Source organism: Buteo buteo, chromosome 30 (genome assembly GCF_964188355.1).
Source record: "Buteo buteo chromosome 30, bButBut1.hap1.1, whole genome shotgun sequence".
Taxonomy (NCBI): domain Eukaryota; kingdom Metazoa; phylum Chordata; class Aves; order Accipitriformes; family Accipitridae; genus Buteo; species Buteo buteo.
Genome location: NC_134200.1, coordinates 2671512 through 2689781, shown reverse-complemented (window position 1 = coordinate 2689781; position 18270 = coordinate 2671512). Strand labels below are relative to the sequence as shown.

The following is an 18270-nucleotide window of genomic DNA, read 5'->3' as shown; positions in this document are numbered from 1 at the left end:
ACAAAAATGAGGAAGAAGGCCACATACAGCTTTTCTCTCCTTCAGGTATTCCAGAAAGAACCTGCCCTACTACCAGCTCCATCTGGCAAATGACTAAAAACCTCTGTCCCCAGATGATCAGTGATAAGACACTATGCCAGGAAGTGATGTGATGATGCAATTGGTAACAGCTAAGAAGTGCTTCTTCTAGCACTGACTCTTGCTGACCTACGCTGGACCAGATTCAGACAGGACTGCTAGAGTCAACAGCAGCTGCAAAGTTATAACCACCTATGTTTCCCAGAGCATATAAAAGCCTGCTGGAAGGATTCACCCTAAAGGACAGGAACCACGCTTGGCAATATTGTCTCTAGCTTGGGTTGTTTCCTTCTGTGCATTGTAGGGAGAGGAGTCTTTATGCACGAGGAACTTGCCTTTCAATCACTTTGACAGAAGACTTGCTCCATAAACAAAGGAAAACATTTCAGTTGAATTGGTGCAGTGTGAACTGTATTTAAAACAGCTGTAATCTAATCTGCATAGTGCTGGGGCAGCATCCAACCTCTGCACTAGCCAGGGAAACTCCAGAACAGCAACATCACTCTGCACGGGGCCAAGCGTTGAGTCAGGGTAGATTAAAGCGTGTCATCTGACCTATGCTGGATCAAGTCCAGGAAACTAGTAACCTGACTTCTTCCTAAACTTCTTCTTAACAGCCTAAGAGTGAGGGGGGATAAAAACAACAACAACAACAACAAAGCACAATTAGAAGATAATTCTGCAAAGCAAGAGTTAAAAAAAAAAAATCCATGTAAAGGCATATACTTTGATATCAATTAGCTAGGTTAGTTTGAGACCAGTTGCAGAAATGCATGTGCTGACTAGAGGTTAAGGGCACAACGGCCTTTAACAGTCTTGGAATATTCAAGTGGAAGAATTTGTTTAAAAGCATGGTAATATTACAGGCTTGTAGACCATTACAAAACACTTTTCATAGTTGCTTTGCTGTTTATCTTATCACCTACTCCAGCTTTAATTCCCTCAAATTCAGGATGGAGTTTTATTTACACAGGTGCTGACGTTGTATACCTACTGTAACTAGTACACAGACTTGACAGTATTGAAAGACCATGGTTTTAACACAGGTCACAAAACCAAGGTAACCATTTTATAAACTCAAGGTGTAGCTCTGCTAAAAGCCACTTAAGTAGCATGGGTTCTCTTTCTTCATTTCAACCTGTGAGTAAACCTAAGCCTTGCACTCTTAAGTTTTGGTTTTTTTCGAGGGGAGAAGGAGGAATAAGACCTCTCAAACCCACTAAGGCACATTTTCTAAGAGATGAATTGCACTTGAAGCAAGCTGGAAACCAGAGGTAATAAGGAAAAAAGGTAAGTATACGGTCATGGTCATGCTTCCTCCACAAGTTTGGAACACCAGCAGTAGGGGGAATGCTGGAGAATGAAGACCGTGCAAGATAGCTACATGCCCCTTCGGTCTTGTCACTAGGGTTTGAGGTGGATGCTTAAGATGATCAGAGCTCAGAATTGCTCTTTAAGCCAAGCAACTAATTTTAAAAGAAGTCAGGGGTATCTGTTGTCCGCACAGCAAACTGGGACTTCAGCTGTCAACGCAGTTTGCAAGCTGCACTATTCAGAGGGTGTGAATTCAAAACCTGGAAATACTAGAAGCAGGAAAGCAGTGTTCCTAGTCTCCTCAAATTTACTCTACCATGACATCATCGTTTTGTAGAACATACTTTTTGTGGCACTGCCCTGCCCGCCTTACATTTGGTTTACTTGTGTGGGGTTTTTAAGCAGATCCCACGTGCATTAAAAAAAAAAAAAAAGAAAAAATTATTTTTGGAAGACAGTATTTTACAGTACATATGAAAATACTCTGGAAAAACATACAACTTCATTTACAAAAACACCAAGTTATAAAGAAATTACAATAAAGAGATAGCACAACATTTCTTTCATAGGATCAGAATTTCTCCCCACCCCTCAAAAAACCCTCCTGCACTTAACTGGGTAAGCAGTGTTACCGGTTTACAGAACTGGAACTTCAGACTACTACAAGTTTTCATGTAACCACGCAGAACAGCTTTCAGGGATTATCTGAAAACACTCTCTGCATGCCAATTCCTTTCAAGACTCTACCTTGCAGGTGGGTAGCAGTGTCACAACAGCCTTGGCTATTGCAATGTTTAAGTACATCTTCAGCTGTGTGTTCTGAGTTTAGCTTTCCTACCCAGCGACAACAAAAAAGCCCTCAAGTCTCATGCTGGAGCAGTCTCAAGACAAAAATCAGATACAACGGCATGGGACACGTCTATCATCTCCATACCTTGGTAGCATCCTCTGCTGCATTGTCTTCAATACTTCAATTATGTATGGGCCTCCACGGGAGGCAATACTTGTGTAGCACGTGGCCGTGTTAGGCAGGGGACAGCTGCTAGCTGAGGAAGCTGAGCCCCATTGTGATAGCTGCACAGGAGTGTATGTGCCAAACGGGAAAATAGCTTACGAGGAGAACAATAGATGCACATGCACTAGGAAAGCACAAATGAATACAAGCACGTTCATACACACTTGAAACCACAACGTGGTTGCAGTAACTACTTAACCTGTTGACATACATTCTGAATCCAAGTCACAGGGCAGCTTGGTTTTCGTGGCCTTTTCCAAAGCTGTTTCAGCTAGTGACGGTCAAGACTTTTGAAAAGACTAATAGGGATAACTCTGACAAGAATGTATTTGGGAAATGAAGACTGAAAAAAGTTAAGCTAAAAAGCATATTTTTGTTTACATCAATAAACGTGTAGAGTATTGATGTGAGGTAGTCTAGGCACTAGAAGAGTCCATTCAGCTTTTCAGTTAGCTACTGAGTAAAACCCCTTCCCAATTACATTGTCTGTAGATCTGCTGCTGACATCTTCTGGATTGCCACCGCCTTTGAATGCTGAATCCTGGCCAGTTAACTAGAAGAACAGAACACACAGACTCAAAATAATTGCTATACTGAAGTTACCTTCATATTTGAGTACAGCTTCCAGTCAACACATTAAACATATTAGCGGCCATTCTTAAAACAACATTTAGACAACACTACCCTTACCACACAGGAATCTCAAGCCTCGCAAGAAGTCGTACTACCCAAACCTTGAAATCTGTACCTGAAGTATTCATTAGTAGGTAACAGTTCTGCAAGCTGATTCTTTACAAGTGTCAAAATTGAGTTTTTTCTAGTTGTTCTGTGCCTCAAATCAGAGGTCAAGCCACACAAACAGCTGTTTAAGGCGAGTTATGTAGAGCAGGAAAACAAATCAAGCATTAATCAAAAGCTTCCACAAAAACAAGATTTAACAAGCAACTCCACACGCTCATTTCAGCAGTGGACAACCTGTTGAGTAGGCTGCTGACTTCTAAAGCAGCAAAACTATCAAGAGGCATTCAAAAATCATCTGCCAGAACAAGATTAGCTCATACGTCTACATTTATAAGATTCATATCCTCTTCCTTTTGAGATTTGGGGTTTTTTTCTGAATTAAAAACTGCTTCCAGTTCATTGAGCAATCGGTCAGTGCAGTAATATACAAGTACAGTAGTATTTAGAGAGCCTGCCACCAGACCAAAACCAGTCACTAGTGCCAGATCTTGGGGAAAAAAAATTGTTTAATAGCTATACAGTACGTTCAAGACAATTTCTCACACCTACATCCTAGTAAAACTAGCATTATGCTTAAATTTAGATTCCTGAATCCACTGGGGATGCATATATGCATTTCTGCTCAGTTATGTCATTCATTGTACATCAAGAATTAATTCTACTTCAAACCCTCCCTGGCCTAGCCCCCCTTCCTTACCTTTTCTCCGTCTGCTAGTGTTTTGGGCCGTTCTTCTGATGGAGGTGAATGAGGTCCCTCAGTGGTCAGTGAATAAGGTCGTTTAGGTGCAGTGTTCTTAGGATCTGTAATTCGAGTCCCACTTAATTCATGCTGTCCTTGGACAAAACGTGCTCCTGGTTGAGAAACTGTGTTACGTCCTGGAATGGTGCCACCAACTGGAGGTCCCAATGTTCTCATTGCAACTGTAGCCTCCGCTTCTGTAAGAGACACCGCGCTTCTAGAGTTCAGCCATGAAATTAAAGACTGCATTCCACCCACTACGTCAATACATACTTGAATCAGTAACAGGAATGGAGAGTCCCTTAGAGACTGATGGCACAGCTACACGAGGTAGCTTCTCTCTCTTGTTAGCACCGTTAGGTTTCTGGTACACAGCATTTCTGTAAGAGTCAGATGCTAGAGTTATAAAATGCTCGTTTGTAAAATACTATACATTTCCTTTCCAGAAAGCCCATGCAAGACACATGTCTGTCTTCTTAGCTCATTGTCACAGCTCTACCAAACAACAGGCCATCTAGCACGAGATCTTCATTTTGCTGAACTTCAGACCGCAAATTTAAACTTCAGCGTTTTCTTTAGTCAGTCTCTATGTACTTGTACTGTCTTCCAGCTTAGTATGTCCAGCACTCTGTACTGCTTTTCATGAATGTATCTGCTCTACCCATACAGGCATCCCATTTTATTTTATTTTTAATGCTACTCCTACAGTACCAAACGGTCTGAACACAGCAGGCATTACACATTTGGTACTCTTGGGCTATTACTCTCAAGATTACATATTCCTCCTGGGCTGAAGTAGCTCATGAACAAGCAGACCTCCCAGGAAGTGACACCCACTTTTACTGCCCGAGTTCTCATACTGCTGCACCAAGGCAGCAGCAGCTCTAGTGTTGCTGTGATCAAGATCAGCACTTCAGTAGAACATCATACTGCTTGGCATTAACCATACTTTTTGTTAGAAAGAACAAAATTACCTACATAGAAAACACTCCGGCTTCAACTTACACACTAACCCAAGGGGATCTACATTCAAGACCAAATAATTCCTCCGGTATCCACTTCTCCTTTCCTCCTACATGTCTTCATGGATATTAAATTCATTTTTTCAAGGATTTCTTTAACCTGCCTCTCCCCATGTGCCCAAAGGAGATGACAGCTTTGTTCCTGAAGCCATTAGAGCCCTCCACATGCTTATGAACAACACAGAGTCAAACAAGAAATCCTAGACCTCATTCACATCGCGAGTCAGTTAAAAAGGAGCTTCTTCACAGCTTTAAGGTTATGGTGCTAACCTTTCTCTCTCGGCTGTAGAGGTGTCCACTTTAGAAATCTTATGTAACAAAGAGGAATTATCTGGTGTTCTGGAGCCCGTGTCTCTGGAACTGTCCAAACAGCTTCCATCTGAAGAAGTCCTTTTGCGCTGAAGCCCACCAGCATTTTGACTAGTACCTGGCATGCTTTGCTGAAACAACACCATCAAAATAATGAAGTCTTCAAGTAATTATTAAAGCAAAAAAAAAAAATATTGCCAGAAGAGCCCGATTTTTATTATACCTTCTTTCTTTTCTGTAAGGTTTCTGCAGGCAAAAAATGGTGGAGGTGCTTTCTCTTCACGTGAGCTGCCTCGATCTTCATACCTTCCTTTAGCACATTGAGGTAGTTAGCCTGGCTGTAAACTAACAGGAAATGTAGTGTTGTAGCTTAGTGGGAATGTTTGCATTGGGTATTTGTCAAAGTTACACATGGTTTCGTGGGAAACAGCAAGCCTTGAAGTCTGCCCAGCCCAAACAAAGAACAAGAAGTTGTCTCAAGATGAAAGTGACCCCAGATGCCCATTTCACATCCAGTACAGACCAGACACGTAACAGCTATTTTAAGTTCAAACATGCATTTATGTGCTCAGTTACAGCTGTGGTTTGCTAGTCATGCAGCTCACCTCTGAGCTGATTTTAACCTGAAGGAGATCATACTCCTTGAAGATAGATCTAGATGACTTTCTGAATCAACCCAATTGTGCTCAGCTGATGAGAGAACAGACACCTTACTCAAGATTCAGACTAATTTTTTTTATTTGATATTTACAGTGGCGATTGTGCGGTTTTTTCCTAACAGTTCTGTAACATCATACAACTTTTCAGTAATTTAGGTGTTAAAACTCTACCTGTCCAAGACAGACGGGATTTGAAGGACATCTGACTTATCAGAACCACTACAATTTAAACCAGTTCTTCTTACGTGCCAGCAAGCAACCTTTCATGCAACTAAAAAACGCTATACTAGCACAGCAGTTTTTACAGAATTAAGGCACATTTAGAGAAGTTTAACAAGCCTGTCGTGAGCATAGCTGGAAAGTCAGCTTACTAGCATACAGAGTGGGAATCAAAGGAAGGACATGCAACCAAAACAAAAAGGCTTACAACAAGTCTTTCTGCAGGAGATCTAGAAGTGAAATAAAAGCACAAATGTGAACATTCACACCAGCAGGAACAGTTGCTTCAGAGTAAATCCAATAATGTTGTTATGGAAAAGTGAGATAAAGTTCATTTAACAAAAGCCTTCCAAACTGTGAGCCTTATACTCTTGAGCCCATCAACTTTGCCCTCTCAAAATATTCTCTCAAAGTCAAGGCACATGATAAAAGCTTTCTTGCACGTAACTACTGGTCACTCCCACATTTGCCAAAGGATATCACACCTCTCAAGAAATACCTTTTCTGGTCAATCTCTCTGCGTTCAAACCCTGTATCTGAAACATACGATAGGCTGTGCTTCACTAAACTGAGAGCACACAGCTATGCTAATCAAGTCTGTGCACAGAAATACAGGATTTAACATTAGTTCTAGCCTCTCAGCAGTACACAAACCTTGTTGACATGATTTACATTTGCCACAACATTCAAACAAAGTGCCACTGGATGTCACGTACAAGACAAGCATCAGTTCGGGTAACAGTGCAAGTCCGAGGAAGTCACCCCACCTGGCCTGAAACTCAGACAAGCGTTTTGATGCCTTTTTTCTGTGCTTTTCTCATATCCCAAAGCATGAGCTAAAAAGAAGGTCCGCTTTTGCTGCATTTACTCATGTTGTCTGAGCAACACAACACACAGCTCACGCTGGTACCATGGAGAAATGTTTGTTTGCACTGATGAAGAGTTTAAAGGAGTCCACTGTTTAGAACTTTTTGTCCAAACGCACCTGTCACTTCAGAAGAGTAACCCGATTTCCTTAGTTTGGCATTATGATAGCAAGGCATGAGCCTCACAGCACATGTGCGCTTCTGAAAGGCACAAGAGCAGTCAGCTTGGGAAGAAGTAAACAGACTGTGGAAAAGACCTATACTTTCAGACGACTGCTCACCCCCAAACCCCTTTATTCTAGCATTATCTAACAACGCTTGCGATATTACTTTATTTCTGCATCTATCAAAAGGAATAAAGTAAGATGAACATGGAGCTTGACGTGCAAGACTGCATGTCGTTACGATGTGACCACTCACTGCCTTTCAAAGTTCTGGGATGGTATCCTACACAAACTGTTATTTTGGAAACAATACTGTCAACAGGCATTCACAACTTAATTTTAGAGCCCGATACAGTTAATTCCCACTTCCAAAGTTCAGCAACTGACAACTGCTTTTGACAAGTGTAGCTACACCCAGTAAAGGGACATCTCTCTCCTGGCTTCACATCTGACTGTCCATTTCAGGAATCGCAGTTCCTTTCTGATCGTTTACTATGATCTGCAGAACTGTTATTTCACATAGGGGATATGGTATATAGGACTGTAGTACACACTTTTGTTTCAAGGTGGACTTACATTGCCAAAGTGTCAAAATAGTATGTTTCTAAGGCTAATCTTCTATGTGTCACGCTCTACAGAAATAGCTAATACCAGAAGGAAGCACAATTCACTTTGCGAAGCAACTTGCACTAGAATAAAAAAATGAAACCCTACGAGACTAGAGCAAAATAGAGGCTTACCTGTATCCTTGAATGACTGTGTAACGCACGTTAAATCAACGTTAACACTTGCTGCATTTTCCACTTTCCTAAACACGATTCCAAGAAACCACATTGACACATATCCACTCCTAAAAAGACAGAGTCACAAATCTATCATTTATGCACAGATGCCAGTTATTTGGGTGCTAGTATCTACTCTCAAGAAGGGATTAAGCAAAACAGTTTAGTTGTACGCAGCAGCTAAAGATGGGAGTCAGCCCATTCTCAAGTTCTCCGAGAACTCCTCCCTCAAGTTCTCCCTTCTTTAAAAAGATCCTACATGCTCAGAACCTTGCCCGTCAGACCTCGTACCTACAAAACAGTAGGTACGTAACTGAGCATCTCTCACAGGTAAGCTGAGGTGAAGGAATATAAACAAGGTACAATACATCGGCCAAACTCCAGTTCAGAAAAGTAATGGAACTCACTGTTTACAAAGTTCTCGGCTGCCAGGGAAAGACTGTGGCTTTACATGTGCAGTAGATATAAATTCATTCCTCTCCAAGTTTCCAACCAGCACACGAATTTTAGATTCCACAAGGCCAATCCTGACAAGAACAAGAGACATTTACTCATTTTTGACTGTATCCAGCACAGTAGTTATACGCTTTCTTATAATACAATGCTAATACAAAAATGCTAACCAGTCAGTAAGTAGTAAGATTCATTCAGCTGAGCAGATACTAGATATTTATATCACACACACTGGAGCTGGAGATGTTTCCAGGCACATTGGAGCTTCAAAGTTTCCAAAGACAGAGGCAGTAAGTAAGTTCAACTTGTACTCTTAACAGGTCAGACACAACACTTCAACATATAACCTATGATGAAAATATCAACAAGAAGCAGATTCCCAGCACCTCTGGCTGCATTTTGAAGTGCAGCAAAACTTCTTTTTTACCCCAAAGATCAAGGAGAACAACCCTTTAGAAAAGGCTCAAGCACAACTCTTCCATTACACCTGAGTAAAGATGCTATTCTTCCTGCAGATTGACCTGTGAAAAGAGTTTACCCTCTTCCAGCCAAACTGAAAAATATAGTTCCTTTACTAAACAAACGATCCAGTCAACACAGTCTCATCAGAGACTTACCCAAGAAATGTATCATGACCACAAAGGCTATTCTTTTAAATGAAGTACTGGCATTTTACCCTTCTACCTGAAACACTGCTACCCTTGAAAGCAGTCAGAACTCTCTACGTTCCTCACAAGTATCGTATGTTGATGAACAACAGAGATGTGCCATCTATTCCCAAATCCATTCAAGAGTTGGTGAACTAAACTTGTTCTTATAGCAAACGGAAGCAAGTTTGTCTTCTGCTTTTCATTTTCCCAGATGCAAAACTAAGCCCCGTTTGCTGCCATTTCTGTCACTGCAAAAACGCCAGCTTTTACTGCAGCCAGGACTTTCCTCATCTTTATTGTGAGATACAATAAGCCTTCTTCACTTAAAACATTTCACATTAAAAACTATTTGGCTCTAAGCCCTCTGCCCATAACTCCTTGTTGTATACCTAACTGCGACTGACATCAAGCTGTAGCTGACACGATTTTTAAGTGAACAAATTAACAAGTTCAGGTAAGAGGTATTACCTACTAGAGCTATCTTTAAACAGGAAATAAGATGTCTTTCAGAGGTAGCGCAAGAATTAAATCATTTGCCTTAAAGCGCAAGCCAAACCCTGAAGTATAACCAAGGTGTCCTCAGAACAGGGGTCTGGTACACACAGCGATTTTCCTTGCTTACTTGAGCAAGGCAGGCAAAGCACTCATTTCTTCAGAATAAGAACACCACACACATTACAGTACCTTAATTCCTCACCGTTTCCCCTTATTTCAAGACTCACAATTAGTCAGCCCATTCACACAGGTTCAACAAGTTATTATTGGCATGTCTCCCTTGAGACAGTGACAAATACCATGTCAGAAGCAGTCATGTTCTCTAACCACAGTTGAAGTGGTTCTCACATTACCTTTCACAAAGTAGATCAGCACTCCTGCAATTTACCTATCCACTACCAAGCATGCTGAGATGATCATTTCCAGCACTAAACACAAGATGCCTGAGCACACTACTAGATTAAAACTTAGTAAACACTATTTATCAGCATTCAGGTACTCTGTGCAGACGGTCAGGTTTCACCCCGATTAAACAGCCTTGTTTCACTTCACTGGAGAAAAGGAGGCTCTGGAACAGGCGGACTACATAACCAGAGCAACTTAGCATTGAGTGCAATCTAGTCCTAAATTAAATATTACATCCAGTAAAAAAGCTATGAAACCAAGTCTTCTAAGGCTCTACAACAGTTGTCCTCAAAGTGTCGGGGGGGGATGTACCCCAGGGGGTGCACAAGACAATCCACTGGGTCCAGGAAGAAAAGTTTAGAACTTCAGTAATGTGTACGTAACTTGTAAAGAAGTAGATCTAGACCGCAACTATGTGTTCAAAAATTACTATTTTTTTTTTGTTTTGCTCACAGGAGTGCACAAAAGTTTGGAGACCACTGGTCTATAAGTCAGTAAAAGATCAAGCTCTCCGGTGTCCACGACACATCTGATGACATCAAGTAATCCCCATTTACTTCAGTCTCTGCAACAAGGAACATCTTCCTAACTGAAGTAGCCTTGGGTAAGTAGTCTCCTTAGACTCCTGGCATCTGCTTCTCGAGATGACACAGAGCATACGCACGCTAACCCTCTTTGCTCCTTCTCATCATGACTTAGGTCTTTAGGTTAACTTCTTAAACAGCAAGATAACTTATGCTAACTTCCCTTCACAAGAAAGCTTTTAGTTTTGCTGAGGAACTGTCTACTTAACTCCGTACTGTATTCCATGCCTAGCTGCACAGTCGAGTACTTTATTTTTGTGAACTGTATTAACCAAATGAAGGGCAACACTGAACTGAGCGTCAATGATGTATTGAACCCACACTCAAAGCAAGACTTACCACTCTAAGTGATGCTCTTTAGTAGAGGCACTAGCGGTCAGCACAATATAATGTCTAGAAGAAAAGAAAAAGTAACATCCTAGCTCAGGACTTGATATTCCTTCAAATGAATCCAAAACTGCCTTAAATGTATAGAAAATGACTTCCAGACAAGACACATTATATCCTGCAGGCAGCACAGTATTAACTGAAGAAAAACTGATTACATCCTTCAGAATTGCGTTCTGCTGCCTTCTGAGTATCAGAGCTGATTTTTTTTTAATAAAAACAGTGTCAGTGGCAAAACACAAACAGTTTTTCTATCTTCCCTATACTTATCCTTACCAAAATTCCTATGACTACCTCCAGCTTCTGAAGAACAAACATATCAGTGCCATCTCGTATTTCGACTGCAAGCTAAAACTCACTATGCTAACCAGTACGGCAATCATTTCAAGTTCAGGTAACAGACTTCATACATACTTGTATTTCTGAAAGAAGTCCAGTGGTTCAAAGAGCTTTGACCAGTCTGATTTTCCTTGGAGAATCTCATTCGTAACTGCAAGACCTACAATTAAGGTTGAAAACCTTACTACCATTTTGTTTTTAAGGCTAGCAGAGCGTGACAGAAACTTTATAAGAGAGAGGTTTTGAACAGTAATCGACAGATCAAAAAGCAGGAATTCCCTTGACACAATACACGCCTACTACAACAGTTCATTGTAAAACTGGTCCCTTGTTGCCTGCAACAGGTATACTTCCCAGAGAACTCTTCTGCCTAAAAGGGCACAACACCGCACGGAATATAACCAAGTCAGGTAATGTGGTTTCGTATTGCAAGAATTACACCTGTTAAGCAGTTAATAAGCATGGAAAGAGCTTTACCATGTCTGAACTCCTCCACCATTACCGCTCGCGTTGATGTAGATACGTTGTATGTAGAGTTCTGCTGCGGATAGGCTGGGGTGATGATAGGCATTACGTGGTATCGGTCTGATGGGTTCACCTGTGATGTTAAAACAATTGCGCTCGGCACCAGCAGCTTAGCTTAGAAGAAAGTTTAAAGGCTTCCAAATTCCATGTCTACATACCCTAGGGTCCCATACTGGTAAATTAAGACTGCTCTCTTCCTGTTGTTTCAGCAATACAGGTCTTGGCCACTCCCTAAACAAGAAAAGCCAGGAACTGACTGCCCATTTAAAACTCTGCCATGTAATTCAGGGTAGGACTGAACGGTGTTGGTCTAAATCTTATATAAAGAACCAGCTCAGAAAGTGTTACTGCTTTACGCAACTCAAAATAGTCATAAGTAGCTCTTACCATTCTGAAAAAACCAAGAAGAACTTGTTCACCAGAGTAGAAGCCAAAGCGTTTGGGTAGAGTTGACATGTTCTCGCTACTAGCGCAGCACAGGAAACCCCACCAAGAAATCCCAGCACGTTGGAGTAAATGCCACGTCCTACAATGCAGACATTGTCGTTAGCCTGTAGTCTTCCCATGCCCAAGTATAGTCCTTCAAATTGACAGCACCACCTTCACAATCTATAGAATACCTAGCACCCTTCGGCCTCCAAGTCAGTTATTTTTGCAGTGCAACGAGGCCAAAACTGTTGGTCCTTACAGCGATGAGAAAAAGAATCGGTACCACACCACTTCCCAAAATACTGCTACTCTGAAATTTGCCTGCACTGCTACAGCTACTGCTTCACTCCAACTTCCCTTAAGAAGAAGGTTCTGCCATTCTTCTAGCACTTGCTCTAGTCACATGCGCAAACGGTATTTTCTTAGTCCTTATCTATCAAGCTTTTATACCTCACTGGGCTTTTTTATCCTTTCTAGTCAGGTTCCTGGTAAGCAATGCAGCACCTTGTCTTGTAGGCACTCCCCTCATCTCCCCACTCTACCCCCATTAAAAAAAACACAGAATCTACCTCACGGACAGTCCTTGAATCTAAACTAAAACACAGGTTTTGAACTAAAACCTGTTATTTAAACAGCTATCCAAAGATGAAGGACTTCTAACGCTATTGTTTTTTCAGCACGAGGTGCCTCTGAAAAGTTTAAAGATCACAAACAATCACATTACTCACGTTTTGCCCACAGTTTAATTGCGCGGAGCGTGAGCCGGAAGTTCTCTTTATTTGGCACTAGGTGCAGTATTTCATCAGTAACTCTGCAGCCTGTAAGAAAAAACAGTTGAAGTACGGCACTTCCTGGTAACAGGTACAAGTCAGTTCTGTGCTATACTGGATCAATAGCTTACAGTTTAGCCTGCAAGTCTATGAAAACAAGTTTGCGTTACTTGCTTTGTATTGCCTTAAAAATCAGAGGTTACACATAACCTTACAGACACATAACATAACAAATTAGAGGTTACACATTCAGTAGCACCTTCAGCACATTCAGTAGCTGTTGGTGCCCTCAACAGCTTTTTCATACTTTAGACTACAGCCAACATTTTTCAATAAGGCCCTTCTACAGGATTCCGAAAGCTAGGTTTCTTTCGACAGCCAGGAACAATTAAACCAGTCAGTGTTAAACAGTGAGCAACTTCGGCTTCAGGTATTTTAAATATCCTTTTTTTTTTTTTAATCAACTACCACACATTCTTCTCTATCAAGTGCTCTACCTATTCATCTGAAGCAGTTTCTGTGGCAAACTGGAACACCACACACACCCCAATCAAAGAAACATGCAACACAGGTCTATCTAAACACACAACTTGAAACAGCTAAATTTAAGCCCACTCGCCACCTCCTCAGACCTCAAGTATACAGGGGATCAGTTTCTGCACCCTGTACAGAAACTTGGGGTGTGTAACGTGCATTCCATACCAACTTTAGTAACATTTTCTTGTTAAAGATGTGCAAATATGCTTACCATTTAAGCTCCGTATACATCTTATATCCAGGCTTCTGAGACACGAGTTGTCTCTGAGATCAAGATTCTCAGCAACAGTTGGCACAGACAGTCTTGCAAACACGAGATCAATCTTAAGAGGACAAAAGTGCCAACCGTTAGAATGCCCCGCAGTCTGCAAACAGCACACTGGTGGGGGACAGTTACTCAAGTCTAAAAAGAGTGGTTAACAGTTGTATTTAGAATTATGTGACTATAGATACATCTCCCAAGAGGTTTACTTCCCAGAAGACTCAATGCAATTTCTAGAAGTTCCCAATTTTATTTACAAAGCCTTCACTGCATCACCCCTTTCTTTTTAAGCTAGGGAAAGGAAGAGGGCATTTTAAGTTGGAAAAGATTACTCTAGACTTAGAGTTCCAATTAAAAGGGAACTTAAAATTATCCACAGAATTAAGACTTAAGTTCAGTCACCTCAACTATACTTCAGCAAAGGAGAGAGCATTTCCTTTATGCAGTAAGCCCTTTTGATTCTGAAGTATCTGGATTTTAGTACAGTCTGAGGCAAGAAGATTATCCTGTGAAAGTCTGTACCAGATAAAGGCCACAAAAAGGTCATTGAATAAATCTCTTTGTGATAGTGATACCAAGCAGTAACTCGCTTAGGTACTACAGCAGGCAGGTCTTGATTCATTGCCTAGGATGTATTCAAGATAGCTGGATTCCTGCAACTGACAAACCTAGGCGGGAGTCAAATGAGTACTTTCACTTTCCATTTTCCAGATTGTTTGTCCCACGACCACTTCATTTTGGATTTGCAGCAAAACATTTAGTCTGCTCACATGATTCGTACAGTGAACTACACCGTACACATCCCTCTGTAGATACCTAGCTTGGCAGAGCTAAGAAGACTTAGCAAGGACACCGCCTCTGCTCCCACTCTGCACGATCCTAGGGATAAATGCTATTCAAGCAGGCTACCCTGGTCTACAGCACAGGTCTAGAAAAAGATGTCCCTGATGCTCCCATGCCTGCTAGGCTCCCTAGGGGCTTCTTTTCCTATAAGCTCCCGTTCTACTGCAATGTCTTCTCCTGGGATACGTTGCGGTCCAAAATAGCACAGTCACAGCTCCCTGGAAAAGTTATCCTATTCCAAAGCAAGAAAAAATTTATTCACTTAAAAAAAAATAAACAAATGCTTACCTCAATGCCATCAAACTCAAACTTGACAACTGGTACATATGCATCTTCAACTGCCTGGAAAGGAGAGGATAACTGTGTAAGAAAACATGGTTTGCTACTTTAATGTTTCTCCTGAACTACGATCAAATGCAGAATTTACACTGCTAACTACTCAGTATAAAGACTGAGCTGCTTCCAAACCAAAAGAATTGTTCCTAAGCTGCAAGCAGTACAGCAAGCACTAAGATGGTATAATACTAGCTTTAACAAGTTATTTAGCCAAGAGATTCGGAGGCTGATCACATATTGTCATGAACAAACAGTGCACAATGAGCCATCAGTATCAGAGGTTGTAAGGTACTTAACCTTGGTGGTGAGGAAGAAAAGCAAGAGATTTCTGTAGCTATCTTACTACTGGTTAACATCCAGAGAAATCGAGGAAATTCTGTCCGCATTTGACAGCACGCACTAGCCTCCTGTATTTTTATTTTCTACCATGCCTGAGATGCTGTCAGCTACCTTATGGGACAGTTTTCAATTTTGTAGACCACTCGTCAGAACTGTGCCACAGCCCACTGAGTCTGTCTTCGGTCATCTAAACAAAGGCTCATTAGCTATGCATATGAAGTCTTTCAAAATGTCTGCACAAGGAAGACCAGGCTGAGAGAAACACTTCTCAGGAGTTCGGTTCTATACGCAAGGTACACAACATGTGCACCGGCGGGTCATTTTACAAGGCAGTTTTGTATAGTCACAGCACAGCTCCTATTGACTTTATGCAAAGCTGACTGTGCGTCTCTTCTGCAAAGTCTCAGGCTGAGTAGCCAGAGAAGAACAGGACCAGAGGAGAATGAATTAGAGGTCCTAAAGTACACCCAGAGGAACACCATGGCAAAGGTACTGACAGAAACCTTTCCACATCACATTCAACTTCCTCAGCTCTCAGGCTGCCCCTTCCTCTACCTGCACGCAGTTACCTTCTTGCCAAGCCCCTTGCTACAGCTAAGATGAAAGCAAGGCTCCTAGGGACAACCTTGCTTTTTGATACTATAGCCCACTCATTCCCAAACCATGGGTAGGGGAGAAGTGAACCACAGAGATTCTGATCGGACGTACAGTCATTGGGGAAGGGAGCCAAAAGCTTGACTTCCAACACTTTCCTGCTGCGTAGACAGTATTTTACAAGGGACTCAGAAACAAGTCCCTTTTTAATTTTGGTTTGTAAGACAATCACTACCAATAGGAGTCTTTAACAGGAATATTCTTATTGTCGGAGTTGCACAATCTATCAAGGAGAGAGCTTGCTTACTCTCAGCTTTTTTATTTCCTCCTGACGTTGTAGTTTTTCAAAGAACGACTGAAAGAAATCCGATCTTTCTACATGTCTAGGAGCAACACAAGCCACATCTATGTCAGCACCTGCAAAGAGATGCCATTTCTTCTGTTACTCTTGGAAGACACTTTCAAACATTACAACTATGACCAGACAGCAAAAGAGCAAAAGTTTACCTTTAGTGTGTACTCCAAGCCTGTAAGAACCAAACGTAAATATTTTGCCACCAACATTTGCTACTACTGAAGGGGGAAGATTCTGTGGGTAGAAGAGAAAGAGTTTTCTGGAGAACAGAAAGATACACGTTGACCTACATGCAAGTTTAACTAGCATATAAGTTACTTAGAAAGACTACAACAGCCTCCATAAACAATGTCTTCTCCCTCCCATACTGAGCTGTTAGTCTAATAGACTGATACTGTTTTTCTGAAGGGAGTGCTTGCGACTCACAAACAGCAGCAACAAAAAAGGTGAGTAATGTAGCAGTCGCTTCATCAATTTAAACAAATTAAGACCTATTATCAGTCTTCCCTGCAGCAGAGCCGCATAAATTAACACCATCTAAGAGCCATACCAAAGGCAAGTCTAGAGTAGTAATTTCAAACTAGATTGAGTGCTGTAGGCTGTCTGGGGCAAGTTTACTGCCCAGTTACCGTCTATCTCCCCCCACAATGTCTTGTTTCAGCTTTGTTAACCGCTACAAGTCAACTGATCGAGCCACTTCACAAATTTATTCAGTGCCCCAAGGACTTGAAGGTCTTCATCTGAAGTATCTTTTATACATTATTTCAATGGCTCTTACTACAGATCTCCTTGATACTTAAGAAGGAAGTTAAATGTTGACCTTTAGCATAAATCCTAGTAGTATCGCCTTTGGAAGAAACAAAAAGGCTTCAGCTGTTTTGATAAGAACCTATCAAAAAACCTTACCTTGCTCTCACCGAGTTCTGAAATCCATTCTTTGACCAAGTTATTCAGTCTACCAAGAACGACCAGCCTGTAAAGAAAACTCATGTTAAGTTTGCCCTAAAAAAAACCCCAGGACATTAACAAATTTTACAGTCTTGTTATACCTGTGATTCAGTTCTTCCTCCTCTTCAAATACCCCCAATGCTTTCATCGCTTCAAGCAGCTTCTGAGTATGAATGGAATCTATATCCGTAGGAGGAGCCAAGCTAATTGCAGAAGTAATTCCATAGTGCCTCGGAGGCTGGTTCTGCAGCCTAGGAGTACTGGGGGAGAAAATAAAATACCAAAGACCCCACAAAAGAAAAAAACAAAAACCAACAAAACAACAACCACCACCTTACTGCAAAACACCCTTCCACTTACAGGTTTCCAAATCAGCTTCTGCCCTTTTGCCCAGCATTAACATAAATGAGGGAAAAAAGATCCTGCTTATGGTTTTTAGATAACTTGACCTAACTTAGAAGCCACAACTACTTCTTTAAAAAACACTTGTGGATATAAGAAAAGATCCAAGTTGCTACCATCTGAAGACAGCTTATTTGCATTGCGCTAGACAGTTAGAACTGATCGCCAGGAAATGAAAAGGTTTGAAATCCACGAAGGGTGACACTACGTACAGCACAAGTTTTGGACACATTTCAGTTTCACAGCACTTTCGAGTTAAGGTTATTCCCATCAGCTTCCTGATCACATTAAACAAGACAAGTTAACACTGGCTTCTTTTAGTTCAATGTATTTGCTGTGCTTCTACTGATTCTGAAAGGACATTATAGTTGATTGCAGAGCAAGGACAAAGTGGTCTGTTAAACAGAGTTGTTGCAGTAAATTCAGCATTACCCTGGTTTTGTCCATGGAAGAGGATGAAGGAAAACATCAACCAATCTGCAGCTAATGTTGCTAGCAGAGCCTTGTGCTCTTAACACAGCGTTCCATTTTTATAGCTCAGACACTTAGCTCTACATACATCTGGTTTAATCTAAATCCAAGAGATGTACGTCAGCACGCAGAGCAGCACAAGTTAAGCTCTGTTTGTAGAAGGTGCTCAAATCTGCTTTAGCTAGCTCACTGCCCAGTTAGGCTGAGCATTACCAGCTGAAACCAGGAGAGAGAAAGG

The 18270-nt window shown here is 41.4% G+C and overlaps 1 protein-coding gene across 1 annotated transcript; it reads right to left on the bottom strand.

The window, feature by feature from the left end:
• Positions 1-497: 497 nt before the first annotated feature.
• LOC142025817 (poly(A) polymerase gamma-like) lies at positions 498-18030 on the bottom strand. The gene is made up of 21 exons (XM_075018495.1): positions 17994-18030; positions 17261-17492; positions 17118-17184; positions 16364-16445; positions 16164-16273; positions 14876-14929; positions 13694-13805; positions 12904-12993; positions 12134-12272; positions 11905-11977; positions 11699-11819; positions 11297-11381; positions 10835-10888; positions 8316-8435; positions 7867-7976; positions 5442-5563; positions 5180-5349; positions 4161-4267; positions 3846-4084; positions 2889-2960; positions 498-696 (listed from the first exon to the last, which is right to left on the bottom strand). Exons 1-21 carry the CDS (start codon positions 18028-18030, stop codon positions 658-660), a joined length of 2235 nt encoding a protein of 744 aa, XP_074874596.1. The 3' UTR covers positions 498-657.
• Positions 18031-18270: the final 240 nt, after the last annotated feature.